The sequence below is a fragment of the Oncorhynchus clarkii genome, chromosome 14 (assembly GCF_045791955.1).
Source record: "Oncorhynchus clarkii lewisi isolate Uvic-CL-2024 chromosome 14, UVic_Ocla_1.0, whole genome shotgun sequence".
Lineage (NCBI taxonomy): Eukaryota > Metazoa > Chordata > Actinopteri > Salmoniformes > Salmonidae > Oncorhynchus > Oncorhynchus clarkii.
Window position 1 is genome coordinate 26,862,019 of NC_092160.1, and position 27,943 is coordinate 26,889,961.

Sequence of the window (27,943 nt, forward strand, 5' to 3'; positions counted from 1 at the left end):
AGTGAGTTTCTAGCGGTCAGAGAGTGAGTTTCTAGCGGTCAGAGAGTGAGTTTCTAGAGGTCAGAGAGTGAGTTTCTAGAGGTCAGAGAGTGAGTTTCTAGAGGTCAGAGAGTGAGTTTCTAGAGGTCAGAGAGTGAGTTCTAGAGCACTGAGAGTGGGTTCTAGAGCACCGAGAGTGGGTTCTAGAGCACTGAGAGTGGGTTCTAGAGTGGAGACAGTGAGTTGGCATCTATGATCTGCTGCAGGATGCTGTCTACGTCTGGCGTGTCCAGGCTGATGCCCTGCAGGTCCAGGTGGGGCAGGATGGCTGACAGCAGAGCCACCACGTTCCCTCGGATTTTGTGGAGATTCTCCAGCACAATGCTGGGGAATACAGAGAGTAGAAAGTTAAAGAGAATGCAAAGCTAGAGAGCTGGTTGGATTGTGTGTGTATTTCTGTCTTTCTGTGTGTGTTTCTGTCTCTGTGTGGGTAAACACACCGGGAGCTCTGGTCCCTGGTCACTGGGCTGTCAGTCTGTCTCAGCCTGCTCTGGGGGTCAGCCTTCTCCCTCCTCAGTCTGCCCAGCTCAGGCTGTTCTCTCTGGGGCTGGATGCCATCCACAACCAGCCCTGGAACCCCAGGGCCACTGGGGGACGCGGAGCTCTCACACTGTAGAGAAACGAGAGGGAATGGGATAGAGTTCTCTATAAAAGTTTAAATTCAGAAAAATGTACAGCTAGAATACAAGTTTAAACCAATAAGAAGGCTTGGAAATAACCATTTTTATAATGTTCTTCATGTATCCTAATGGGGAGAGTACGTCTTTTGATTTCCCTAATCTTGTAAAACAATCAGACCTTTAGGAAATTCACAGTTAAACCTACTTACCTCCATTTGGTCCAGTTTGGTTACCATGGCCACCGGTGTCTCCACCCCCACCCCAGCAGCTGCCTTATCCCTAGAGGGAGCCTCTGTCATCACCACGTTGTCTGGCGTCGCTGGGAGTGCAGTGGACCCCAGTATCCTCCTCAGCCTCTGAGCCTCCTTCTCCAGTCCAGCCAGTCTCTGGACCAGGGCTCCCCTGTCTGACCCAGCCCCCTCAAAGGTCAGAGCCCGAGGCCAGGGGCCCTCCGGACGACTAAGGGGGGACACCACCACCGTCTGGGCTGAGGGGAGGGAGGGAGGCCAGGCAAGGCTGGAGCTGGGCTGGGAAGGGCCTACTCTGGTGGCCCCCAGTAGTGCCTTCTCCCCCTTGGTCTTCTCTGTCTGCCCAGTCAGTGTCTGTGGTTCATTGACGTCTTTCCCAGGTTTTTGCACCTCTTGGACCTCGTCAGCGAACGGGTGTGGCTCCGCCCATGGTTGCGGTCTCTTGTCCATGTCCCTGGGCGGCCATATTGACTTACGCTTGTTTCTGCTGAGAAAAAGAGAGACTGAGTGTGCGTTTGTATCTATCTATATTTGTTTTGTGTGTGTGTGTGTGTGTGTGTGTGTGTGTGTGTGTGTATTTGTACAGGTAACTGCCAAAATAAAGGAGACACTTGAATAAATTAGTGATACAAATTATATTGAAAGCAGGTGCTTCCACAAATGTATGTTTCCTGTGTTAATTAAGCAATTAACATCCCATCATGCTTAGGGTCATGTATAAAAATGCCCAGTTTCCCATTATGTTGACTACCACGGCTAGAAGAGATCTCAGTGACTTTGAAAGAGGAGTCTCAACGGAGCATAGGCCGTTTAAAGGGCGTGTCTGTGTGTTTCTCAGTCACCAGATCTCAACCCAAATGAACACATATGGAAGATTCTGGAGTAGCGACTGAGACGTTTTTCACCACCATCAACCAAACACCAAATAATGGAACTTCTTGTGGAAGAATGACATCACATCCCTCCAATAGAGTTCCAGATACTAGTAGAATCTATGCCACAGTGCATTGAAGGTGTTCTGGCTTGTGGTGGTCCAACACCCTATTAAGACACTTTATTTTGGTATTTCCATTATTTTGGCAGTTACCTGTATGTGCGTTTGCATGCGCGTGTGGGTGCGCATGTGTCTGACCCAGACATGGACTGTGCCATGTTGTCCTCCTCATCCTCCAAAGTGGCCACCAGTGTATCCACTGTCTTATTCAGCTCACTGTCCTCAGTCTCCTCTGTGAGCAGAGAAAGGGGGGCATCAGGGGGTAGGGGGCGGAGGAGGACCGGCTCAGATAGAGGGAGGGGTGTATCGGGGGGTAGGGGGCGGAGGAGGACCGGTTCAGACAGGCCTTGGGGGAGGACATGGTGCTTCCGCGGACGGCCTCGTTTTCTGACCAGGCCTTGGTCCCTTTTTAGACACAGAGTGGACACAGAAGTGAATGGAACAACCAATCTACATGGCTGAGTACAGTATAGATAAGCATAGTAGAGTAGGCCTAAAGTCTGTTATAAATATAAGGAAAAAAATTCAACTGAAGGAGGAAGTCAGGTCTGCTCTGACACTGTGGTTTTGACCACACCGGATCTCTCACACTTATGCTGAGAATAACAATGTAAAACTCAGACGGCAAACCACAAACTGACATGCACACAGAGTGCAAATACATGACATTGAATGCACACATGCGTAGCCACTAGCCACACACACAAGCACACCCATACATCAAACAAAGTGTCAGTGCAGACATTAACTGGCTGTGCATCTGGAGTTGAGGGATGGAGTGAAGAGGAGGGTGGAAAGAGAAAGGAGGGTGGAAAGAGAGAGGAGGGTGGAAAAGAGAGAGGAGGGTGGAAAAGAGAGAGGAGGGTGGAAAAGAGAGAGGAGGGTGGAAAAGAGAGAGGAGGGTGGAAAAGAGAGAGGAGGGTGGAAAAGAGAGAGGAGGGTGGAAAGAGAGAGGAGGGTGGAAAGAGAGAGGAGGGTGGAAAAGAGAGAGGAGGGTGGAAAAGAGAGAGGAGGGTGGAAAGAGAGAGGAGGGTGGAAAGAGAGAGGAGGGTGGAAAGAGAGAGGAGGGTGGAAAGAGAGAGGAGGGTGGAGGAGAGAGTAAGGTGGAAAAGAGAGTAGGGTGGGGCTGGGCGATAATGGCCAAAATAAGGCCAAAGTATGACGGTATTTTATGTTTTGATTAATAAAAGTTCTACATTTGCTTTATGAGTAGTGCATGACCCTAGGGTAGCAACACATATATTCTAAATTATTTCAATGGGTCTTTCTCCTTTCTGATTGGTTTATACTGTTCAATTCAACTTCAACCTAATTGTTATTATTTCCTGCATTTCCATCAATTTCAGCATTTCCTGCACTCATTTGGGATAATTTCCACACTGCCACGATATGGGCAAAAATACTAGGCCTTATTTTTAACCAAATGTTGCAATTGCAATTTAGATCAAAACACTTGGGTGAACTTTTGGAATCATGGAAATAGAATGATTTTTATAATTCTATAGTTTGAATATAAATAATAGTGGGCACTTTGAAGCCAGTGTAGTTTGACATGACTACGAATGAAAATGGCATGGACGAGTTATTGTGACAGGGTAGGAACCAAGGTGATGTTCAGTGTTTCCTAGGGGACCCTATAATCTTTGGCTACATTAAATCTTTATTCATATAGCCAACATATTCATGCTTCTCCTATTCCTCTTTGATTTAGAAGAAACTTTTGCACAAACAACATGCTGATTTAAGCCTCCACCAGTACTGGTATCAGGCTGTATTAGCTAGCTACGTTTGCTCTGACTCAGAACTTTTATTCGCTAGTTAGCTAGCCAGCTAACTAGAAGATTAGCATTAGTGGCGAACACAATTCAGCTTAACTTGTTAAGAAAATACAAACTACCTGTTTGCAGATGTAAGAAACACAAACTAATATTGTATTATAGAACGCTTGTGGATTTCTATTAAGATCAAAGTGGAAACAACATCATTGTCATCAACATTGTTGCATGTGCTGTATTGACCATGCAGACTGAACGAAAATGTCTCGTGGTCAAGCAACAACAAATGCGCTCCTTGAGTGACAGGGGGAGGGACTAGGTCTGTGTGGAAAGCGGCATGGAGAGAGGGAGGGAGAGGGATGACCCAAGTAGCGGAGTAAACTATAAAAATGGACGTTACACACCACGTATCACATTTAACAAACCAAACATTAAAATGAGAGTAGAGGAAAGAGTAGAGGTGAGAGTAAGGTAGGGTAGAGGAGAGAGTAGGGGCGGGTGGACATGAGAGTAGGGTGAAGGAGAGAGTAGGGTGAAGGAGAGAGTAGGGGCGGGTGGACATGAGAGTAGGGTGAAGGAAAGAGTAGGGGCGGGTGGACATGAGAGTAGGGTGAAGGAGAGAGTAGGGGCGGGTGGACATGAGAGTAGGGTGAAGGAAAGAGTAGGGGCGGGTGGACATGAGAGTAGGGTGAAGGAGAGAGTAGGGGCGGGTGGACATGAGAGTAGGGTGAAGGAAAGAGTAGGGGCGGGTGGACATGAGAGTAGGGTGAAGGAGAGAGTAGGGGCGGGCGGACATGAGAGTAGGGTGAAGGAGAGAGTAGGGTGAAGGAGAGAGTAGGTTAGACATGAGAGTAGGGTGAAGGAGAGAGTAGGGGCGGGTGGACATGAGAGTAGGGTGAAGGAAAGAGTAGGGTGAAGGAGAGAGTAGGGGCGGGTGGTGGAATATTTACTTCTTGTAGGTCTTCTTCAGGTAGCTTGGCGTTAACTCTGCTTCACTCTGCTCGGCTTCCTCTGGCAAAGAGCAGCTCCTGAAATACACACCACAGGTCAGGTGAGGAAGTTCTGAAATACACACCACAGGTCAGGTAACGAAGTACAGTTGATGAGAACAAAGACCACCTCACATGCAAACACACTCATGAAAACTTGAACGCATGCACACTCATTGACTCCATTTCTCTGTCTCTCACCCCATCTCCCTCCCTCTCACCCCTGTCTCAGTCTGTGTCAATTCAATTAAATGATTTTTTTTGGCATGGGAAACATACAGTGTAGAGGTCAACCGATTAATCGGAATGGCCGATTAATTAGGGCCGATTTCAAGTTTTCACAACAATCGGAAATCTGTATTTTTGGGCGCCGATTTGCTGATCTTTTTTTTTTAATGGTTGATTTTTTTTTTTTATATACCTTTATTTAACTAGGCAAGTCAGTTAAGAACACATTCTTATTTTCAATGACGGCCTAGGAACGATGGGTTAACTGCCTTGTTCTGGGGCAGAACGACAGATTTTCACCTTGTCAGCTCGGGGGACCCAATCTTGCAACCTTACAGTTAACTAGACCAACGCAATAACGACCTGCCTCTCTCTCGTTGTACTCCACAAGGAGACTGACTGCCTGTTATGCGAATGCAGTAAGCCAAGGTAAGTTGCTAAGTAGCATTAAATGTATCTTATAAAAAAACAAATCAATCATAATCACTAGTTAACTACACATGGTTGATGATATTACTAGATATTATCTATCGTGTCCTGCGTTGCATATAATCTGACTGAGCAGGGGTAGGCAGAAGCAGGCGCGTAAACATTCATTCAAACAGCACTTTCGTGCGTTTTGCCAGCAGCTCTTCGTTGTGCATCAAGCATTGCGCTGTTTATGACTTCAAGCCTATCAACTCCCGAGAGGAGGCTGGTGTAACCGAAGTGAAATGGCTAGCTAGTTAGCGCACGCTAACTAGAGGGACGGAAGCTATACTGTTACACTGGCAATACTAAAGTGCATATAAGAACATCCAATAGTCAAAGGTTAATGAAATACAAATGGTCTAGAGGGAAATAGTCCTATAATTCCTATAATAAATACAACCTAAAACTTCTTACCTGGGAATATTGAAGACTCATGTTAAAAGGAACCACCAGCTTTCATATGTTCTCATGTTCTGAGCAAGGAACTGAAAAGTTAGCTTTCTTACATGGCACATATTGCACTTTTACTTTCTTCTCCAACACCTTGTTTTTGCATTATTTAAACCAAATTGAACATGTTTCATTATTTATTTGAGGCTAAATTGATTTTATTGATGTATTATATTAATAAGTGTTCATTCAGTATTGTTGTAATTGTCATTATTACAAAATAAATAATTATTATATATATTTTTTTAAATAGGCCGATTAATCGATATCGGCTTTTTGGTCCTCCAATAATCGGTATCGGCGTTGAAAAATCATAATCGGTCGACCTCTAATACAGTGTATTTGGAAAGTATTCAGACCCCTTGATTTTTTCCACATTGTTACATTACAGCCTTATTCTAATGGGTAAAATAAATAAAAATCCTCATCAATCTACACACAATACCCAAAATGACAAAGAGAAAAAGGTTTTCAAAAATGTTTGCTAATTTATTAACAATAATAATAAAAAATTATATATCACACTTAATTAGTATTCAGACCCTTTACTCAGTACTGTGTTGAAGCACCTTTGGCAGCGATTACAGTATTGAGTCTCCTTGGGTATGATACTACAAGCTTGCACACCTGTATTTGGGGAGTTTCTCCCACTCTGCTCTGCAGATCCTCTCAAGCTCTGTCAGGTTGGATTGGGAGCGTTGTTGCACAGCTATTTTCAGGTCACTCCAGAGATGTTCAATCGGGTTCAAGTCCGGGCTCTGGCTGGGCCACTCAAGGACATTCAGATACTTGATTCCTGTGTTGTCTTGGCTGTGTGCTTAGGGTCATTGTCCTGTTGGAAGGTGAACCTTCACCCCAGTCTGTGGTCGTGAGCACTCTGTAGCAGATTTTCATCAAGGATTGCTCTGTTCATCTTTGCCTCGATCCTGACTAGTCTCCCAGTCCCTGCTGCTGAAAAACATCCCCACAGCATGATACTGCCACCACCATACTTCACTGTAGGGATGGTGCCAGGTTTCCTTCAGACGTGACGCTTGGCATTCAGGCCGAAGAGTTCAATCTTGGTTTCATCAGACCAGAGAATCTTGTTTCTCATGGTCAGAGTCTTTTTGGAAAAAAAACAAGCAGGCTGTGTGCCTTTGTGCCTTTTACTGAGGAGTGGCGTCCGTCTGGCAAAGGGTCTGAATACTTATGGAAATAAGGAATTAAATTAAAAAAAAGTTCAAACATTTCTAAAAACCTGTTTAAAAAAAGAAAATAATAATAATAATAATAATATGTATTTGTCAAATGCGCAGAATACAACAAGTCATTATGAGGTATTGTCTGTAGATTGCTGAGGGATTACATTTTTTAAATCCATTTTAGAATAAGGCTGTAGTGTAACAAAATGTGGAAAAAGTCAAGGGGTCTGAATACTTTCCGAAGACACTATGTTCAAGAGGGTGGGGCTCAAGCTCCATCCCTGTCTCACCCCCTGGCTCTGTGGAAAGAAATGTGTTTTTTTGTGCAAATTTTAACCACTTACTTGTTGTTTGAGTACACATATATAATATTGTCATATGTCCCCCCCCGCCCCCCCCCCCCAACACCGTTTTCCATCAATTTGTATAGCAGACCCCCATGGCAAATTTTGTCAAAAGCTTTTTTGAAATCAACAGAAGACTTTGCCTTTGTTTTTTTGTCAATTAGGGTATAGAGGGTGTAAACATGGTCTGTCCTATGGTAATTTGTTTCAAAAACTATTTGACATTTGCTCAGTACATTGTTTTCACTGAGGAAATGTTCAAGTCTGCTGTTAATGATAATGCAGAGTATTTTCCCAAGGTTGCTGTTGAAGCATATCCCACGGTAGTCATTGGGGTCAAATTTGTCTCCACTTTTGTGGATTGGGGTGATCAGTCCTTGGTTCCAAATACTGGGGATGGTGCTAGAGATGAGGATGATGTTAAAGAGTTTAAGTATAGCCAATTTGAATTTGTGGTCTGTTTATTTTATCATTTCATTTAGGATACCATCAACCATCAGCCTTTTTGGGTTGGAGGGTTTGTATTTTGTCCTGTAGTTCATTTAATGTAATTGGAGAATGCAGTGGGTTCTGTCTGTCCGTCCGTCCGTCTGTCGTACCTGAGCATGGTGTTGGGGTTCTGGCTGCAGTTCCAGTGTTCAGGGGTAGAGTTGTAGTGGCCTTCTGGGACACGCCTCCACTTCAGACAGTCCTCACACTGCAGCCACACTGGACTCCTACACACATGTACAAACACGGCACATTTTGTTATAGGCACACAAGTTAAAACACACACTTTTAATTTCCTCTTTCTTAACCCCAAGCCACCCATGTTAGCCCTGTACTTGCACTGTGATGTCCAACACATGTCGACCTAAAAACTCACTCCTCCCCTTCCTCCTCCTCCTCATCTGAATCTTCCTCTTCATTCCTCTTTTCTGCTGCCAGGAACTCTCGTTCTCTCGCCTTTTTCTCCATCATCTCATTCCAGTAGTCGTTGAGCTTCAGCCCCAGGGACGACAGGGTCAGCCTGTTTCAAACCACACAAATACAGTGAGGAGGTTCCCATCCAGAACTTAAAATAGCATGTAAATCTGACAATCAGCTCTTCTGATTCATGATAATACTGACTAATTTATGTGTATGAGTATGTGCATTTTACCTGTACTCTTTGGTGTATTCAAAGTCTTGCTTGTTGTGAGCCGGCTTCAGGAAGTTGCACTCAATGACACCAATAACCCCGACCCCTGCCCTCTGACCTGATGACTGAAGCAGAGAGGGAGGGAAAAAAGACGAGCGAAATATAGGTCAAGGAAAAGTAGAGGGAGAGGTGGGGAGAAAGTGCGGTAAATATAGACGGAGTGAGATGTAGAAAGAGGGAGAGAGGGAAGATAGGAGCACACTATTGTCTATAACTATTAAATCAAACCCTCATGCAATCTCTCATATATCTTGTTTGTTATTGACAGATAAACTCAACATTACAGTCTTTAATTCATCTGTACCTTGATCTGGTAGCCAACCTTCTCATAGGACTTGATGAGGCGGTTCTTGTGGTACATCATGATGCCATAGTGGTCTTTGTTTTTGCGGTTGAACCCAAAGGTGACCTTAACCCGGTCTTTCTGATAGAAACGGTTAAGGTTAAGTTTAATGGGCGTACGCCAAGACTGAAGCCTGTACAAGTGACCACAGTACTTTGCATCGTTAATATTTAAGCTAATTAAGTTAGGTTAAATTAAGTTATATTACTTACAGGAGACTGATAAACACAATAATTGTTTTTGGATAGAAATGAATGGACAAACAGATTCTAGTTCTACAGAAGGATACATTGAATTGGGGTTTATAAACGTCATTCTCGATCTGTGACAGGCTCTTGGCAACCAGCTTGGTCTGAACCTTCTTCTGTCGCAGGATGATCTGAGTCCGAGGCTTCAGGTACAAGATGCTGAGGTAGGCCTGTGAGAGTGATAGAGGCACTGCATCTCAGTGCTAGAGGCGTCACTACAGACCCTGGTTTGATTCCAGGCTGTATCACAACCGGCCATGATTGGGTGTCCCATAGGGCAACGCACAATTGGCCCAGAGTCGTACGGGTTAGGGTTTGGCCGGATTAGGCCGTCATTGTAAATAAGAATTTGTTCTTAACTGACTTGCCAAGTTAAATAAAAGGCAAAAAAAAAAAAAAGTATAGACATTTTTGAGGAGGGGACTTCCTGTTCATGATGATGATGATTGATGATTCAAATCATCAAACCTTTATCACTCTGTATGGCTATGCTGCATTCAAGGTCACAATCCTCTGGTGAATAGAGTTGCAAAGTGACTGAAAAGTTGACAGTGACCATCCTAACTGATCTCTCATCACTCATCACTTCATCTTTTCTTTTCTTTCTAACACTCACCCTCAGGGAGTAGTCCATCTCTGGGATGGTGTGGTCAGTCCTCTGCGGTCCAGGAAAGCTCTTCTTCCTGCCTCTAGTCTTGGTCTCCTCTGAGTGGATCTCTGGAATCCGGATGTCAAACTCATCGATCTCAAAATCCAGCTCTGGCTTACCATCTTTGTTCCTGTACGTGATATTGTAGAACTCATTACTCGTGTCAGCTTCCTTCTTCATAGAATTATTATTATTTTACCTTTATTTAACTAGGCAAGTCAGTTAAGAACAAATTCTTATTTTCAATTACGGCCTAGGAACAGTGGGTTAACTGCCTGTTCAGGGGCAGAACAATTTGTACCTTGTCAGCTCGGTGATTTGAACTTGCAACCTTCCGGTTACTAGTCCAACGCTCTAACCACTAGGCTACCCTGCCGCCCCAGTTATCAAATACTTATCTGTAATTAATCTGTAATCCCTTCTGCTTTCTGAGATGATACCCAATACGGTTTCATTACTAACAAGTGTGTGTAAGTTTCGCTTCCATCCCTCTCCTCGACCCAACCTGGGCTTGAAGCAGGGACTCTCTGAATACATCGACAGCAGTCACCCTCGAAGAATCATTACCCATCGCACCATAAAAGAGGCAAAGGAAACAACTACTTCAAGGTCTCTCAGCAAGTGACGTCACAGATGGAAAAGCTACTAGGGCGCACCGTTAACTGCTAGCCATTTCACACTGGTTACATATGGGTGTGCATCTTGACCTGCGTATGTTCCAGATGAGGATCTTGGTGCCCTTCTTGGACAGGATGGAGTCAAAGTGCTGCAGCAGCTCCTGCTGGGTGTGGATCAGAGAGTGGGTCAGGATGGCATTCAGACTGGCCTCAGAGTCCTCAGTCACTACCAGCATCTGTAAAACATAGTTAAGGAGAGCAACCAGGATACACACACACACAGGCAAGCACACAGATGCAGACACAAACACTTTTTATTTCACTCTTTATAATACACACACATGCATATACTCTCTCTTCCTCTCTGTCTCTCAACTTCAATTGCTTTATTGGCATGACAAACATTTTGGAAACATTTCCAAAGCATCAATGGTACTGCATTGGGTCCTCTCTTTGTGTAAGGATATTGGTCTGTTGGTTGAAGGGCACTATGGGGACGATGACAGCCTGTGCCTTTATAGCCTGTAAGTAGCTCTGGGACAGCATGCCGACGGTCAGACAGCCTCCGTTCTTAGTGAAGATCAGAGCGTCACGACCCAGACGCATGGAGCCAGACTTAAAGCCGTTTCCATAGACACCGATGGCCTGGTGGCTTCCCTTACCAGAACCTTTCTCTGTGAAACCAAAACTGAACAGACAAAGAGAAGGGGTGGGGTGAGATTGCATCGTTAGTTGGAGAGGTGTGTCTGTATTGGTGGGAAGAGAGAAAGTGTGTGTGTGTAGGACGTGTGTGTGATATAGAATGAGGGGGAGAAAGAGAACGATTGTGTGTGTTTTCACGTGTTTATGTGAGAGAGAGGGAGAGTGAGCGTGAGAAAAGAATGGTGTGAATGAAAGAAAAGGGACTGTTATGTGTTAGTAACTCATGTTGTTTATGTATGGTTAATTACAGTATAACAGTTCACATAGCAGTGTGTGTGTGTGTGTGTGTGTGTGTGTGTGTGTGTGTATAGAGGCTGCAACATGGACTATCAAACAGCAGTGTGTGTGTGTGTGTGTATAGATAACTGTACGCATGTGTGTTTCTCACCTGAGCATCTTGTGCAGTTTGTTGGGGGTCATGCCGCTGCCGTTGTCAGTGAAGGACAGACAGAGCTGCTGTTGCTCCTCCACCACATCTATCCAGATCTGCCTGGCTGTCACTCCCGGGTCTGATGCATTATCTACACAGCACAAAATCAGTCAATCAATCATTAAATGCATCTATAAAGCCATTTCTACATGAAAAACTGTTGTAGAACAAGTTGTAAACATCACACAGTGCTTCACAGGGGTGTACTGTAATTATTAAAATCAGCTGACCAAGTTATCATAAAGCAGGGGTGTACTGTAATTATTAAAATCAGCTGACCAAGTTATCCTGAAGCAGGGGTGTACTGTAATTATTAAAATCAGCTGACCAAGTTATCCTGAAGCAGGGGTGTACTGTAATTATTAAAATCAGCTGACCAAGTTATCCTGAAGCAGGGGTGTACTGTAATTATTTCCCAGTTTGGGAAACCCTGCTATAGCTTAACCAGAAGGTGTGAAGTAGGTGAACTGCTATCTATTATATTCTTAAAAGGCCTTGTGCAGTCCAAATTATATTTTCCTGTGTTTTATATCATATTGTGCAACAGCTGATGAAACAAACACTGTAAAAGTGTTAACAAATGTGATCAGTGTTATTTCCTGATAGTTACTGGTTGAAAATACAATCTACACAGGAACTTCTTGTCAGCAAGGGCAGGAGTTTTGGCTTTCCATGGTGACATATAGGAATAAGCTGGAATCATATTACACAGGCTCCGACACCCGCGGCAAGGGCTACAGTCCATTACAGATTACAAAGGAAGACTCAACTGTGATCTGCCTGACGCTGCCTCTATACCAGACGAACTCAATGCATTTTATTGGGTGATCTCGTTCTCTGAGGCCGACGTGAGAAAGGTTTTTAAATCAGGTCAACACCCACAAGGCCCGACAATATTCCAGGGCGCGTTGTCAGAGCATGCACAGAACAGCTGGCAGGCATATTCACGGTCATTTTCAACCTCTCCTTGTCCCAGTCTGTAATCTCCACATGTTTTAAGATGACCACCATCATTGTGCTTAGTTCCTTCCTGTATTTGCGGTTACCCAAGACTGCGTGGCCACGCACAACTCCAACACCTCATCAAGTTTGCTGACGGCATGAGTCAGCCTACAGGGAGGACAGTGACCTGGCAGTGTGGTGCCAGAACAATAACCTCTCCCTCAACATCAGTAAGACCAAGGAGCTGATTGTGGACTACAGGAAACGGGCATGTCAAAAGCTTCAAAGTCCTCGGTGTCCAAATCATTAAAGACTTAAAATTATGCAAACACACGTGCAGTCGTGAAGAAGGTGCGACAGCGCCTCTTCCCCCTCAGGAGGTTGAAAAAGTTTGGCATGGGCCCTCAAATCCTCAAAAACTTCTACAGCTGTACCATTGGGGGCATCTTGACTGGCTGCATCACTGCCTGGTATGGCAATTGCACTGTCTTTGATCGCATGGCGCTACAGAGGGTGGTGTGGACAGCCCAGTACATCACTGGGGCCGAGCTCCCTGCCATCCAAGACATCTATATCAAGCGGTGTGGTTGGAAAATCATTAAAGACACCAACCATCCGAGCCACACACTATTCTCTCTGCTTCTGCATGGCAAGAGGTACCGGTGCATCAAGTCTGGCACCAACAGACTCTTCAACAGCTTCTATCCCCAAGCAATAAGATTGATAAATAGCTACACAGACCGAGTTAACCTTGAATCTTTATTGATCTTTTGTTTTTGACGCAGTCACAGAGCCCTACACAACCACACACACACTCAATTTTGACATACATTTATACTGACTAGAGGTTGACCGATTAATTAGGGCCGATTTCAATCTGTATTTTTGGGTGCCGATTTAATATATATATTTTTTACACCTTTATTTAACTAGGCAAGTCTGTTATGAACACATTCTTATTTTCAATGACGGCCTAGGAACGGTGGGTTAAATGCCTCGTTCAGGGCCAGAAAGACAGATTTCACCTTGTCAGCTCGGGGGATCCAATCTTGCAACCTTACAGTTAACTAGTCCAACGCAATAACGACCTGCCTCTCTCTCGTTGCACTCCACAAGGAGACTGCCTGTTACGCAAATGCAGTAAACCAAGGTAAGTTGCTAGCTAGCATTAAACTTATCTTTTAAAAAACATTCAATCATAATCACTAGTTAGCTACACATGGTTGATGATATTACTAGATATTATCTAGCGTGTCCTGTGTTGCATTTCTAGTGTGTCCTGTGTTGCATATATGACTGAGCATACAAGTATCTGACTGAGCGGTGGTAGGCAGAAGCAGGCGTGTAAACATTCATTCAAACAGCACTTTCCTGCGTTTTGTCAGCAGCTCTTCGTTGTGCGTCAAGCATTGCGCTGTTTATGACTTCAAACCTATCAACTCTCGAGATGAGGCTGGTGTGACCGAAGTGAAATGGCTGGCTAGTTAGCGCGCGCTAATAGCGTTTCAAACTTCACTCGCTCTGAGCCTTGGGGTGGTTGTTTCCCTTGCTCTGCATGGGTAACGCTTCGATGTGGTGGCTGTTGTCGTTGTGTTGCTGGTTCGAGCCCAGGGAGTAGCGAGGAGAGGGACGGAAGCTATACTGTTACACTGGCAATACTAAAGTGCCTATAAGAACATCCAATAGTCAAAGGTCAATGAAATACAAATGGTAAAGAGGGAAATAGTCCTATAATTCCTATAATAAATACAACCTAAAACTTCTTACCTGGGAATATTGAAGACTCATGTTAAAAGGAACCAGCAGCTTTCATACGTTCTCATGTTCTGAGCAAGGAACTGAAACGTTAGCTTTCTTACATAGCACATATTGCACTTTTACGTTCTTCTCCAACACTTTGTTTTGGCATTATTTAAACCAAATTGAACATGTTTCATTATCTACTTGAGGCTAAATTGATTTTATTGATGTATTATATTAAGTTAAAATAAGTGTTAATTCAGTATTGTTGTAATTGTCATTATTACAAATACTTAAAAAAATATATATATATATAAAAAATAAATAAATTTTTAAAAAAAATCGGCCAATTAATCGGGATCGGCTTTATTGGTCCTCCAATAATCGGTATTGGCGTTGAAAAATCATAATCGGTCGACCTCTAATACTGCCTCTACACAAAACGCAGACACATACAAGCTGCTGCTACTCTGTTTACAGTTGAAGACAGAGGTTTACATACACTTAGGTTGGAGTCATTAAAACTAGTTTTTCAACCACTCACAAATGTTTTGTTAACAAACTATAGTTTTGGCAAGTCGGTTAGGACATCTACTTTGTGCATGACAAGTCATTTTTATAACAACTGTTTACAGACATGTTATTTCACTTATAATTCATTGTATCACAATTCCAGTGGGTCAGAAGTTTACATACACTAATTTGACTGTGCCTTTAAAGCTTGGAAAATTCCAGAAAATGATGTCATGGCTTTAGAAGCTTCTGATAGGCTAATTGACATCATTTGAGTCAATTGGAGGTGTACCTGTGGATGGATTTCAAGGCCTACCTTCAAACTCAGAGCCCCTTTGCTTGACATCATGGGAAAATCAAAAGAAATCAACCAAGACCTCAGAAAAACAAGTCTGATTCATCCTTGGGAGCAATTCCAAACGCCTGAAGGTACCACGTTCATCTGTGCAAACAATAGTACACAAGTATAAACACCATGGGACCACGCAGCTGTCATACCGCTCAGGAAGGAGATGTGTTCTGTCTCCTAGCGATGAACATACTGTGGTGCGAAAAGTGCAAATCAATCCCAGAACAACAGCAAAGGACCTTGTGAAGATGCTGGAGGAAACAGGTACAAAAGTATCTATTACCACAGTAAAACAAGTTCTATATCGACATAACCTGTAAGGCCGCTCAGCAAGGAAGAAGACACTGCTCCAAAACCGCCATAAAAAGCCAGACTACGGTTTGCAACTGCACATGAGGACAAAGATCATACTTTTTGGAGAAATGTCCTCTGGTCTGATTAAACAAAAATAGAACTGTTTGGCCATAATGACCATTGTTATGTTTGGAGGAAAAAGGGGGAGGCTTGCAAGCCAAATAACACCATCCCAACTGTGAAGCACAGGGGTGGCAGCATCATGTTGTGGGGGTGCTTTGCTGCAGGAGGGACTGGTGCACTTCACAAAATAGATGGCATCATGAGGATGGAAAATTGTGGATATATTGAAGCAACATCAAGACATCAGTCAGAAAGTTAAAGCTTTGGTTGCAAATGGGTCTTCCAACTGGACAATGACCCAAAGCATACTCCAAAGATGTGGCAAAATGGCTTAAGGACAACAAAGTCAAGGTATTGGAGTGGCAATAACAAAGCCCTGACCTTGTGGGCAGAACTGAAAAAATGTGAGCGAGCAAGGAGGCCCACAAACCTGACTCAGTTACACCAGCTCTGTCAGGAGGAATGGGCCAAAATGCACCCAACTTATTGTGGGAAGCTTGTGGAAGGCTACCCGAAACGTTTGACCCAAGCTAAACAATTTAAACAATGCTACCAAATACTAATTGAGTGTATGTAAACTTCTGACCCACTGGGAATGTGATGAAAGAAATAAAAGCTGAAATAAATCATTATTCTATTATTCTGACATTTCACATTCTCAAAATAAATGGTGATTCTAACTGAGCTAAAACAGGGCATTTTTACTAGGATTCAATGTCAAGAATTGTGAAAAACTGAGTTTAAATGTATTTGTTTAAATGTATTTGGCTAAGGTGTATGTAAACTTCTGACTTCAACTGTATCTTATATCCTGTTGCCTAGTCACGTTTACATTTGTCATTTAGCAGACGCTCTTGTCCAGAGCGACTTACAGGAGCGATTAGGGTTAAGTGTATTGCCCAAGGGCACAGACAGATTTTTCATATAGTTGGCTCGGGGATTCAAACCAGCAACCTTTCTGTTACTGGCCCAATGCTCTTAACCACTAGAATACTTGTCGCATAGTCACCTTACCCCTAGACATATCTAGCTCCATCACTGCAGTATCCATGCACATTGTAAATATGGTATTGGAACTGGCCCTGTATATACTTACTTGTGATCTTCATATTTATTATATTTATTTTCCTATTATTACATTGTTATTGAATTGCTGGGTTTTGAGTTTGTAAGAAATGCATTTCACTGTATTTGTGTATGTGACAAAACTTGAAACATCTCCAGGCGGTAAATTGGTTAATAGACAAATAACCAAGAGCATTCCAAACCTCTCTGCCAATAACTCGTTTTCAGTGTTCCCTCTCCACTCAGACCACTCCGACAGTCCTAACAAAAATATTTTTTGAGAAATAGTTAAAACTATTTTTGCCTATTTTAATGGAAATCTATTACAGTAAGGCACTTAATTGTTACCCAGAAATGATTTCATATTGATATAAAAACAGCTGCATTGGGCCTTTAATCAAAGTCACAACACAATGGGCTTGTTTGAGTTGAGAAGTGAAGTTGGGGAGCCGAAAGTCGGACACGGATGTGGTTTTGCAACAGGAAGGCTCGGTGCACCATGTCAGTGTTGCCATGGTTTCTAAAAGGTTATATGTAATGTCAAAATAATTACGTCACCAATCCCCATATCACACACTCAAAAACTTTAAATATAGGTGTACATTGTACTAACAATTGGTGAAAGAGAGACTCAAATATCATGTTCAACTATACATGAATCGCAGCAAAGTTAGTTCCTGTTTAGTTACTTCTTTGGTCACGTTTGTGTGGGTCAAACAAAAACATCCTAATGATTAGTTGACAATTGCCTTCCACAATTCAGGTGATGGCTGCAGGATGAAGTTGAAGAGCAACTGTGGAAATTTGCAGGCGACTGCAGACAAACCTTCATGACCATTGATGATGTGGTTTTTGTAAAGTATAAGCAATCATCATGTAGGCAGACCATTTTTATCCCCATAACGCAACACACTTTGGAAGGTGGTGACCAACGACTTGACAAAAGTGATCTGCTCCAAAACAAGCCCAGTATGTATCTTCAGTGCTTGACTAAAGTAGGTGCCGGAACTGTTAATATTCAGGTGCAGGAGCTCCACAATACTTTGGAGCTAATATTCTAAGAGGAACAGGAGCTCAAGCAGTAGCAAATGTGAGGTGCTGGTACTCAGCTACGTGAGCTCCTGCCCAAGTCAAGCACAGCGTATTTTAACCAAATGCAAGTCTCCAGTATACACCTCACTTGGGGTTATTCCAAGCATGGAAATCGTAGGCTTTTACAAACCAACAGACAATGCACACGGCACCAACCAACGTGCCAATTCCAACCAATGATCATGCACAGAGTGGAGGTTTCTCAGCGCTGACTGGTTGAAACACATCTACAGATAAAAAACTAACAGGAATATAAAACATTCTACGCGCATTACAAGTGGTGTTACGGTGTTGATACTGCGTCGAGAAAAATATGTTCTGCATGCCTGGCAAGCGACGTCATGCCATAAAAGTTACTGTAGGCAGAACTTTTTCCTCCAAGTTATGGCACTTCATTTATTATACTTACATTGTATAACTAAAGTTAAGTATATGCGACACATATTGCAATGGGAAAAGAACAGGTGGATGATAGACTGTCGATGAAGAGCGCGCACCACAGACATGGCGTCTATAGTATTTTTTTACGCGGAAGCCATGTCACCAGTAAGTTTTTACGCACACACATTTGCAACGTTCCTACCTCCAGCAGAAGGGGAAATGAAAACACAGAAAGTATCAAAATTAAAGTTGTCTGTTACCTATTAGTTCTGCAACTGCGCTGAAAGGCCACGTATGACTTGTTGAATTACTATTCAGGAAGGACGGACTCATCTGCAAAAAAACAACAACTTCGATATTTAGTAATTTTCTTTATAATAAAAACAAAACGTCAACAACCAATATAGACTATAATAACGAATACAAATGCAATAGCCCATAACCCGTTTTTGTACAATAAATAACTGATAAAAAAAAATACATACGGAACTGAGACGAATCCCATGCTCGCTAAGCCTCGCCATGTTTTTACAGTGAAAGCCAGTTGCAGGCAAACGACACATACGTCAAAGACAGTAGAGTTTAAACTCTGTGCCTACGTAGTGAGTAGCGACAGGCCACACGCGCAGGTCTGTCTTGCCGCGTTCACATTCTGACCGGAACTAGGAAACTCTGAAATGTACGACTTGCTATCCTAGTCATACCAGGGTCCTGTTCAACCAGATAGCACGTCGGAAATGTTAGAGTTTCATAGTTCCGACTAGTACATACACGCGGCATCTGTTCAGCCCACCGGGGGAGGTCGTCACTAGCTTCTACCACATAGTCATAAACCACGCCCATTTCGACAATTTGTTTAAAAAATGTTTTAAATAACCCTAACAGTAACCACACTGCTAATCCCCCGGGGAGTTGCAAGGTGGTGCACCTGCTTCCCCCCCCCCCCCGGTGTTTTAGACGTATGGTTTCAAAGTTCAGAAAAGCCTTCGCAGAATAGAATAACAACTTCTATCGACAATGAGAGTGCCAAAGTAGTAAGTGTTGGTGTGGTCTAAAACTAAAAGTGTAGTAACGGAAACCCCACAATACGCCCTTAGTGCGCACAGAAGTAGTTTTTTAAATCTGCCTTTTTAAAATAAAGGTGAGTTTGGTTTGGACAAACAAAACCAGGGCTGTGTGTTCTAGTCTAGTGGGCATTGAACCTTGACCTTACAGTTTTATCTCCTGGGTATTGAAACAGACCACAGAATGTTGCACCATTCAGCCATACAAACAACTTCCTCTAGTCCAGCGATTCACACAACAAGTGGGCGTATAGGACCCCCAGGGGCCTCAGATAACATTCAGGAGGTCCCTTAAAGCAGGGTCTCTGGATAAAATGATCACATTGAAAATAATAGCCGGAATGCCAAAATATCTCACATTTTAATGGAATAACTGTTTTACAGACATTAAAACATTGTCCAATTTCATATACAGTGCATTCAGAAAGTATTCAGACCACTTCCCTTTTTCCACATTTTGTTACATTACAGCCTTATTCTAAAATAAAACATTTTCCTCATCAATCTACACACAATATCCCATAATGACAAAGCAAGATTTTTTTTCAAATGTATAAAAAATAAAAACAGAAATACCTTATTTACATAAGTATTCAGACCCTTTGCTATGAGACTCCAAATTGAGCTCAGGTGCATCCTGTTTCCATTGATCATCCTTGAGATGTTTCTACAACTTCCACCTGTGGTAAATTCAATTGATTGGACATGATTTGGAAAGGCACACACCTGTCTATATAAGGTCCCACCGTTGACAGTGTATGTCACAGCAAAAAAACAAGCCATGAGGTTGAAGGAATTGTCTGTAGAGCGCCGAGATTTGATCGGGTCGAGGCACAGATCTGGGGAAGGGTACCAAAAAAATGTGTGCGGCATTGAGGGTACCCAAAAACACAGTGGCCTCCATCATTCTTAAATGGAAGAAGTTTGGAACCACCAAGACTCTTCCAAGAGCTGGCCGCCCGGCCAAACTGAGCAATCAGGGGAGAAGGGTCGAGGTCAGAGAGGTGACCAAGAACCCAATGGTCACTCTGACAGAACTCCAGAGTTCGTCCTTGGAGATGGGAGAACCTTTCAGAAGGACAACCATCTCTGCAGCAATCCACCAATCAGGCCTTTATGGTAGAATGGCAACGAAAGACTCTCAGAACATTAGAAACAAGATTCTCTGGTCTGATGAAACCAAGATTGAACTCTTTGGCCTAAGTGCCAAGAGGAAACCTGGCACCATCCCTACGGTGAAGCATGGTGGTGGAAGCATCATGCTGTGGGAATGTTTATCAGCGGCACGGACTAGGAGACTAGTCAGGATCGAGGGAAAGATGAACGGAGCAAGGTACAGAGAGATCCTTGATGAAAGCGCTCAGGACCTCAGACTGGGGTGAAGGAAACCTGGCACCATCCCTACAGTGAAGCATGGTGGTGGCAGCATCATGCTTTGGGGATGTTTTTCAGCGGCAGGGACTGAGAGACTAGTCGTGATTGAGGGAAAGATGAACCAAGCAAAGTACAGAGAGATCCTTGATGAAAACCTGCTCCAGAGTGCTCAGGACCTCAGACTGAGGTGAAGGTTCACCTTCCAACAGGACAATGGCTCTAAGCACACAGCCAAGACAACGCAGGAGTTGCTTCGGGACAAGTCTCTGAATGTTCTTGAGTGGCCCAGCCAGAGCCCGGACTTGAACCAGATCGAACATCTCTGGAGAGACCTGAAAATAGCTGTGCAGCAACAATCCCCGTCCAACCTGACAGAGCTTGAGAGGATCTGCAGAGAAGAATGGGATAATCCTCCAAAATACAGGTGTGCCAAGCTTGTAACTTTATACCCAAGAATACTCAAGGCTGTAATCACTGCCAAAGGTGCTTCAACAAAGTACTGAGTAAACACTTATGTAAATTTAATATATATATATATATATATTTTTTTTTTTCTTTCTTAAAAAATGTCTAAAAACCTGTTTTTGCTTTGTCATTATGGGGTATTGTGTGTGGATTGATGTGGAAAAAATAGATTTTACTCCATTTTAGAATAAGGCTGTAACGTAACAATATGTGGAATAAGTCAAACGGCGTGAATACTTTCTGAATGCTCTGTATGAGGTGTTCCATGTCATTTCAGCAAGCCATGACACCCACCATCAGATTGTTCTGAAATTGTTTCTGTAGTTAGAAAGGCAAGATTGGCATTCCTGAAACATTATTTTCTTGAAATGTTATTAAGTCTCCAAGAAATTTGATTGCATCGAAATTGGCTATTTAAAATGTATGGGATTCAGATAATATTAAATAAATATAGTACCAACGTCCAATTTGGAACAAACTTCTTCCTACGAATGAGTATGACGAATCCCCCAAAAACAGCCTAAAGACACCCACGGACCCTGACACCCCATGCCAAACCAACCCCAACAAACAGTATACAGTATCATTTCTCTATGTTTGACAAATAGTATGAAGCTGCGGCTTGGAGTATTTCTTCTCCATACTATGTAATGTATTCCCTGTGAATCTAGTAATGTGTTTTTCAATAACTAATTGATGTCACTTGCTTTATTTACCATAAAGTAGTGTGATAGGACCAGGTGTTGACCAGTAGATGCCGCTGTTCCTGCTATATATTGTGTTATTGACTGTACGTTTGTTTATCCCATGTTTAACTCTGTGTTGTTTGTGTCACACTGCTTTGCTTTATCTTGGCCAGGCCGCAGTTGTAAATGAGAACTTGTTCTCAACTGGCCTACCTGGTTAAATAAAGGTGAAATAAAAATAAAATAAAAAAATTCAATATCACCACACTTTTATCCATTTTGCTGGGACTGGTTTCCTTAAAGCATCTTAAGGTTAAGGCTAAATTAATCTTAGAACAATGGGATCCTATTGTTCAACAATGCATTTAGCCTTAAAATGATGCTTTTGGGAAACCGGCCCTAGTCTCAGGTGTTTATTAAATACATCACAACATTTCCTTTGCAACTTTGGGTAGAACATCAAATCGTCCTCAAAATTCAAGCTTGTCCTCCATGAAAGCAATTCAGTTTGCACCATAGGGATTGCATTAGAGAGCGGCCACTTGTTGGACTATTCAAGTCGAGTTGGTTTGAAGAATTAGGTTGCTAAGAGATGGACAAACTGAATTGCTTTCATGGGGGACTGGCATGAACCGTGAGGATGACCACACAATCAGTAGCGGGTACAATCACTAGGGAAGACAGAAAAAGCCATTTTACAACCTATTTGTTGTGATAATTACATTGTTTGCTCTATAACCGGTTAGTTCATATGCCTTGCGACTGTGATATATAGGTCAAGACAATAAGAAGACACCGTAGCAGAATAAATACAACCACACCTTTGTTTCATCACAAAACTGGAGAGCAACCTCTGTCCGGTGAAGTCCACAAAGCATATTGCATGTAACTAACATTTACAGTGCATTCTGAAAGTATTCAGTCCCCTTGACTTTTTCCAAATGTTGTTACATTACAGCCTTATTCTAAAATGGATTAAATCTGTTTTTTTCTTCATCAATTTACACACGATACCCCATAATGATAAAGCAAAAACAGTTTTTTAGAAATGTTAGTAATTTATTCAAAGTAAAACAGGGGCCTCCCGAGTGGTGCAGCGGTATAAGGCACTCCAGCAGACCCGGGTTCCATCCCAGGCTGTGTCTTGCCCGGCCGCGACCGGGAGACCCATGAGGCAGTGCACAATTGTCCCAGCATCGTCCGGGTTAGGGGAGGATTTGGCTGGCATGTCCTTGTCCCATCGTACTTTAGCGACTACTTGTGGTGGGCATGCGTGCTGACTTCGGTCGACGCATTGGTGTGGCTGGTTTCCGGGTTTAGCGAGGCGTTTGTCAAGAAACAGTGCGGCTTTGCAGGATCGTGTGTCGGAGGACGCATGGCTCTCGACCTTCGCCTCTTCCGAGTCCATACGGCAGTTGCAGCGATGTAACAACCAATTGCATATTACGAAATTGGGTTTAAAAGGGGTAAAAAAAAAAGTATTCAGATCCTTTACTCAGCACTGTGCTGAAGCACCTTTGGCAGCGATTACAGCCTAGAGTCTTCTTGGGTATAACATTACAAGCTTGGCACATCTGTATTTGGGGAGTTTCTCCTATTCTTCTCTGCAGATCCTCTCAAGCTCTGTCAGGTTGGATGGGGAGCGTCGCTGCACAGCTATTTTCACATCTCTTCAGAGATGTTTGATTGGGTTCAAGTCCGGGCTCTGGCTGGACTACTCAAGGACATTCATAGCCACTCCTGCGTTTTCATGGCTGTGTGCTTAGGGTCGTTGTCTGTTGGAAGGTGACCCTTCACCCCAGTCTGAGGTCCTGAGCGCTTTCATCAAGGATCTCTCTGTACCTTGCTCCGTTCATCTTTCCCTCAATCCTGGCTAGTCTCCCAGTCTGTGCCGCTGATAAACATTCCCACAGCATGATGCTTCCACCACCATGCTTCACCGTAGGGATGGTGCCAGGTTTCCTCCAGACGTGACGCTTGGCATTCAGGCCAAATAGTTCAATCTTGGTTTTATTAGACCAGAGAATCTGGTTTCTCATGGTCTGAGAGTCTTTTAGGTGCCTTTTGGCAAACTCCAAGCGGGCTGTCATGTGCCTTTTCCTGAGGAGTGGCTTCCGTCTGCTGCAGAGATGGTTTTCCTTCTGGAAGGTTCTCCCATCTCCACAGAGGAACTCTGGAGCTCTGTCATTGTGACCATCAGGTTCTTCGTCACCTCCCTGACCAAGGCCCTTCTCCCCCGATTGCTGTGGGACCTTATATAGACAGGTGTGTGCCTTTCCAAATCATGTCCAATCAATTTAATTTACCACAGGACGACTCCAATCAAGTTGTTGAAACATTTTAAGGATGATCAATGGAAACAGGATGCACCTGAGCACAATTTCAAGTCTCACAGCAAAGGGTCTGAATACTTACGTAAATAAGGTATTTCTGTATTTTTTGTAATACATTTTGCGCTAATTTCTAGAAACCTGTTTTCGCTTTGTTATTATTAGAATAAAGCTGTAAAGTAATCAAATGTGGTAAAAGGGAAGGGGTCTGAATACATTCCGAATGCACTGTATATAAAAAAGTATGTGGACATCCCTTCAAATTAGTGGATTCAGCTATTTTAGCCTCCCCCGTTGCTGACAGGTGTATAAAATATTTTACACAGCCATGCAATCTCCATTGGTAAACATTGGCAGAAGAATGGCCGACCTTACTTAAGAGTTCAGTGACTTTCAACGTGGCACCGTCAAAGCCCTTTTCTGTGGTATACTGGCCATATACCACAAACTTCCAAGGTACCTTGTTGCTATTATATACTGGTTGCCAACCTAATTAGAGCAGTAAAAATAAATGTTTTGGCATACCCGTGGTATACGGACTGACATACCACGGCTGTCAGCCAATCAGCATTCAGGGCTCGAACCACCCAGTTTAAAATTACAAATAGTTTGTAGACTGCATATTGACTGCAAGAAGCCCAAACAGATATGTTTGACTAAAACATAATCATTTCAAACTTGACTTACGTTTGTATACAATCGCTTGTCTCTCTTTTATGTGTGGGAATACCTGGGAACAGATTTCTTAAATTAAAATCATTTGGAGCTCATTTCCGGGAGTTTTAAAATTAAATTAAGCAATTTAACCCGTGGGCCACCAGTTGGGGAACCCTGATCTAGTGGAATGCCTTCCCAGAAGAGTGGAAGGTGTTATAGCAGCAAAGGGGGTACCAACTCTATATTCATGCCCATGATTTTGGAATGAAGTGTTTGATGAGTAGGCGTCCACATACTTTTGGTCATGTAGTGTATTTTCATAATGAGACAAATCTATCGGTTTTCTACCCAAAGTTGCAAAGGATCAGTGTCATCTAGTAGTCAAAACCTTGTATTTTCACCCTACTTTATGGTAAATATCAAATCAAATCAAATCAAATGTATTTATATAGCCCTTCGTACATCAGCTGATATCTCAACGTGCTGTACAGAAACCCAGCCTAAAACCCCAAACAGCAAGCAATGCAGGTGTAGAAGCACGGTGGCTAGGAAAAAATCCCTAGAAAGGCCAAAACCTAGGAAGAAACCTAGAGAGGAACCAGGCTATGTGGGGTGGCCAGTCCTCTTCTGGCTGTGCCAGGTGAAGATTATAACAGAACATGGCCAAGATGTTCAAATGTTCATAAATGACCAGCATGGTCAAATAATAATAATCACAGGCAGAACAGTTGAAACTGGAGCAGCATTCAACTTCAATTACTAATTTCTCTGAACAGGGGAAAAAAATACATCTCCAGATTCACATGGGCATACATTACATAGTATGGAGAAGCAATACTACAAGCCACAGCTTTATACTACTTGTCAAACATTGAGAGCCCACCGATACTGAATACTGGTTGTTGGGGTGGGATTGGTGTGAGGGTCCATGGCTGTTTTTTTTTATATTTTGGGGGGATTCCTTCGTGTCTTACTGATTGGTAGGAAGATGTTTGGTCCAAATCAGACATTGGGTACTATATTCATTGAATATTATCTGAATCCTATAAATTAAAATTGTCAATTTGAGTGCAATCAATTAGCATAATTTCTCAGAGATCAAATTATATTTAAAAAATCAAGCTTCAGGAATGCTAATCCTAACTACAGAAATGATTTCCGAACAATCTGAGATTGCGGGGGTCGAAATCCTATTTTTTGTGTTTTTTTGAGGTGGAACAACCCGTGTATTATTGAATATAAGGAATTTTTGTTGGGCGATCCACTATCAAAATGCTTATCAATTAATGGGCCATTGGCTCCAGCACATGACAGGCTGGGTTCGATTTGACCCTGGGAAATTCCATGGTAACAGAATTATGCTGAGACTCATTTATCACTTTGAATTGTATACCAAACAAAAACCATTGATTTGAAAGTTTAACAAACCACATAACTATGCACAAGGACTACTTTTAACAATTTCCACAGAATATAATTCGAGGGAGATTTTATAGCAGATCTGTTACCAAAGTTTTCATATCTGCAGTTTTCCCAGTAAAATATGTTTTTACTAAGTAAATTGTTCGAAGTAATAATTTATTTATTGGCATGACGATCCGCAAATGTGTTCCTCAGTGCGCGCGCAATATTTGCTAACAAACAACCAAGACAAAAGGAAGAGTCTCCTAGCTAGAGCATTGTAAGTATTTTTTTCTTGATTTTTAAATATTCATAACTAAGAAGATCCTTATTTTATTAAGGTACTCGAAATTGTGTTATTTAAACCAAACTTGATACAATCTCACAGACTGCTTCATTTGTTTGGAAACATTTTAGCAACGGTTTGCAGTCAGCTAGCTAACGTTAGCTAGTGAATTTAGCTAGCTAACGACACGGACCTGTCAATCAAATGTCGCCAAAATAAAACGGATTTGAAAACGTATTAACTAGTTTATCCACGGCCATACCTTATACTTATTTACAATAGACGTGTTTTTATGAATCCATGTTATGTACAACGTAATGCACTGAATTTGTAATTGTATTTGAATGTGAAATGAAAATAAAAATTATTAAAAGAATAAAACGTATTTATACCAATCATTTTGGTACGTTCATGAATCATTTACAGTGTGGTTACTTTTGGTTGCAACAATTACAGTAACGTTATTAGTTAGTGTTTCTAATTTTAATGAGAATATACGGGGTTTGTAGATGGCCGCTTCTCCTTCATCCTGCGACCATCAAGAGGACTGGGGCGAAGAGATGATGGAGTTGAACAAGGATTTAGAGAGAATGATTGAAGACGTGGAAAATATATCAGGTATGGTAACTAGCTTTATTAAGCATCTGTATGATGTACCTATTGTTATTCTGAGATAACTCTCCACCACCATTCAATTTACTACCCTTTTTTATTACATTTAGGAAAGGGAATTACACACATCCATTATCTAAATTCCGCCTTGTGTTTTAAATCATACTCTGTACGACCCAATACTGACACCAACTGCCCTATCCCTCATCTCCCCTGTGGTTTCCCAGTACAGCTGACGTGGATGGCCTATGACATGGTGGTGCAGCGAACCAGTCCTGATCTGGGGGACTCCATTCGTCGGCTGGAGGAAGAGTTTCTCCGCTGCAGGGCTGTCATCTGTGGCTCCCCTGGGGAACAAGAGCCGAACCAGGGGCAGGGAAATGACCAGGGGATGGGATAGGAACTAGGACATGGGCTGAACCAGGGGCAGGGAAATTACCAGGGGATGGGATAGGAACTGGGACAGGGGCTGAACCAGGGGCAGGGAAATGACCAGGGGATGGGATAGGAACTGGGACAGGGGCAGGGAAAGGACCAGAGGATGGGATAGGAACTGGGACAGGGGCAGGGAAAGGACCAGGGGATGGGATAGGAACTGGGACAGGGGATGAACCAGGGGCAGGGAAAGGACCAGGAGATGGGATAGGAATTGGGATGGGCTGAACCAGGAGCAGGGAAAGGACCAGGGGATGGGACAGGGTCAGGGAAAGGACCAGGGGATGGGATAGGAACTGGGACAGGGTCAGGGAAAGGACCAGGGGATGGGATAGGAACTGGGACAGGGGATGGGATAGGAACTGGGACAGGGGCTGAACCAGGGGCAGGGAAAGGACCAGAGGATGGGATAGGAACTGGGACAGGGGCTGAACCAAGTTATGTGGATGAAGTGTCCTAGACCTGTACATACCACCGCCATCCCACTGACAGATGTGATTGGCCGTGATTCACCAGGAATATCTGATGTTCTGAAATGGACCTGAATCCAAAGATAGTAGCCTGCGTCCTGTCCTGTATGCTTGTCTACAATGTTGTTGCAGTTAAATGTAGACTAGTCTCAT

At 42.9% G+C, this 27,943-nt stretch overlaps 2 protein-coding genes across 3 annotated transcripts; one reads left to right on the forward strand and one right to left on the reverse strand.

Moving 5' to 3' along the window:
• LOC139366478 (MORC family CW-type zinc finger protein 3-like) lies at window positions 1-18,849 on the reverse strand. Of its 2 annotated transcripts, none has more exons than XM_071103989.1 (16): window positions 18,496-18,849; window positions 18,271-18,343; window positions 11,470-11,602; window positions 10,846-11,067; window positions 10,470-10,616; window positions 9,730-9,892; window positions 9,155-9,283; window positions 8,827-8,946; window positions 8,484-8,587; window positions 8,208-8,351; window positions 7,942-8,058; window positions 4,627-4,704; window positions 1,995-2,306; window positions 869-1,391; window positions 480-649; window positions 1-363 (listed from the first exon to the last, which is right to left on the reverse strand). In XM_071103989.1, the coding sequence occupies exons 1-16, from the start codon at window positions 18,571-18,573 to the stop codon at window positions 204-206; spliced, it is 2,673 nt and encodes an 890-aa protein (XP_070960090.1). In that variant the 5' UTR covers window positions 18,574-18,849; the 3' UTR covers window positions 1-203. The 2 variants fall into 2 exon arrangements, with proteins under 2 accessions (XP_070960090.1, XP_070960088.1); XM_071103987.1 differs by having other exon boundaries at window positions 869-1,394.
• Window positions 17,940-27,307, forward strand: LOC139366479 (synaptonemal complex central element protein 3). Its single transcript, XM_071103990.1, has 3 exons — window positions 17,940-18,175; window positions 26,783-26,891; window positions 27,113-27,307. Exons 1-3 carry the CDS (start codon window positions 18,134-18,136, stop codon window positions 27,283-27,285), a joined length of 324 nt encoding a protein of 107 aa, XP_070960091.1. The 5' UTR covers window positions 17,940-18,133; the 3' UTR covers window positions 27,286-27,307.
• The last annotated feature ends 636 nt before the right edge of the window (window positions 27,308-27,943 follow it).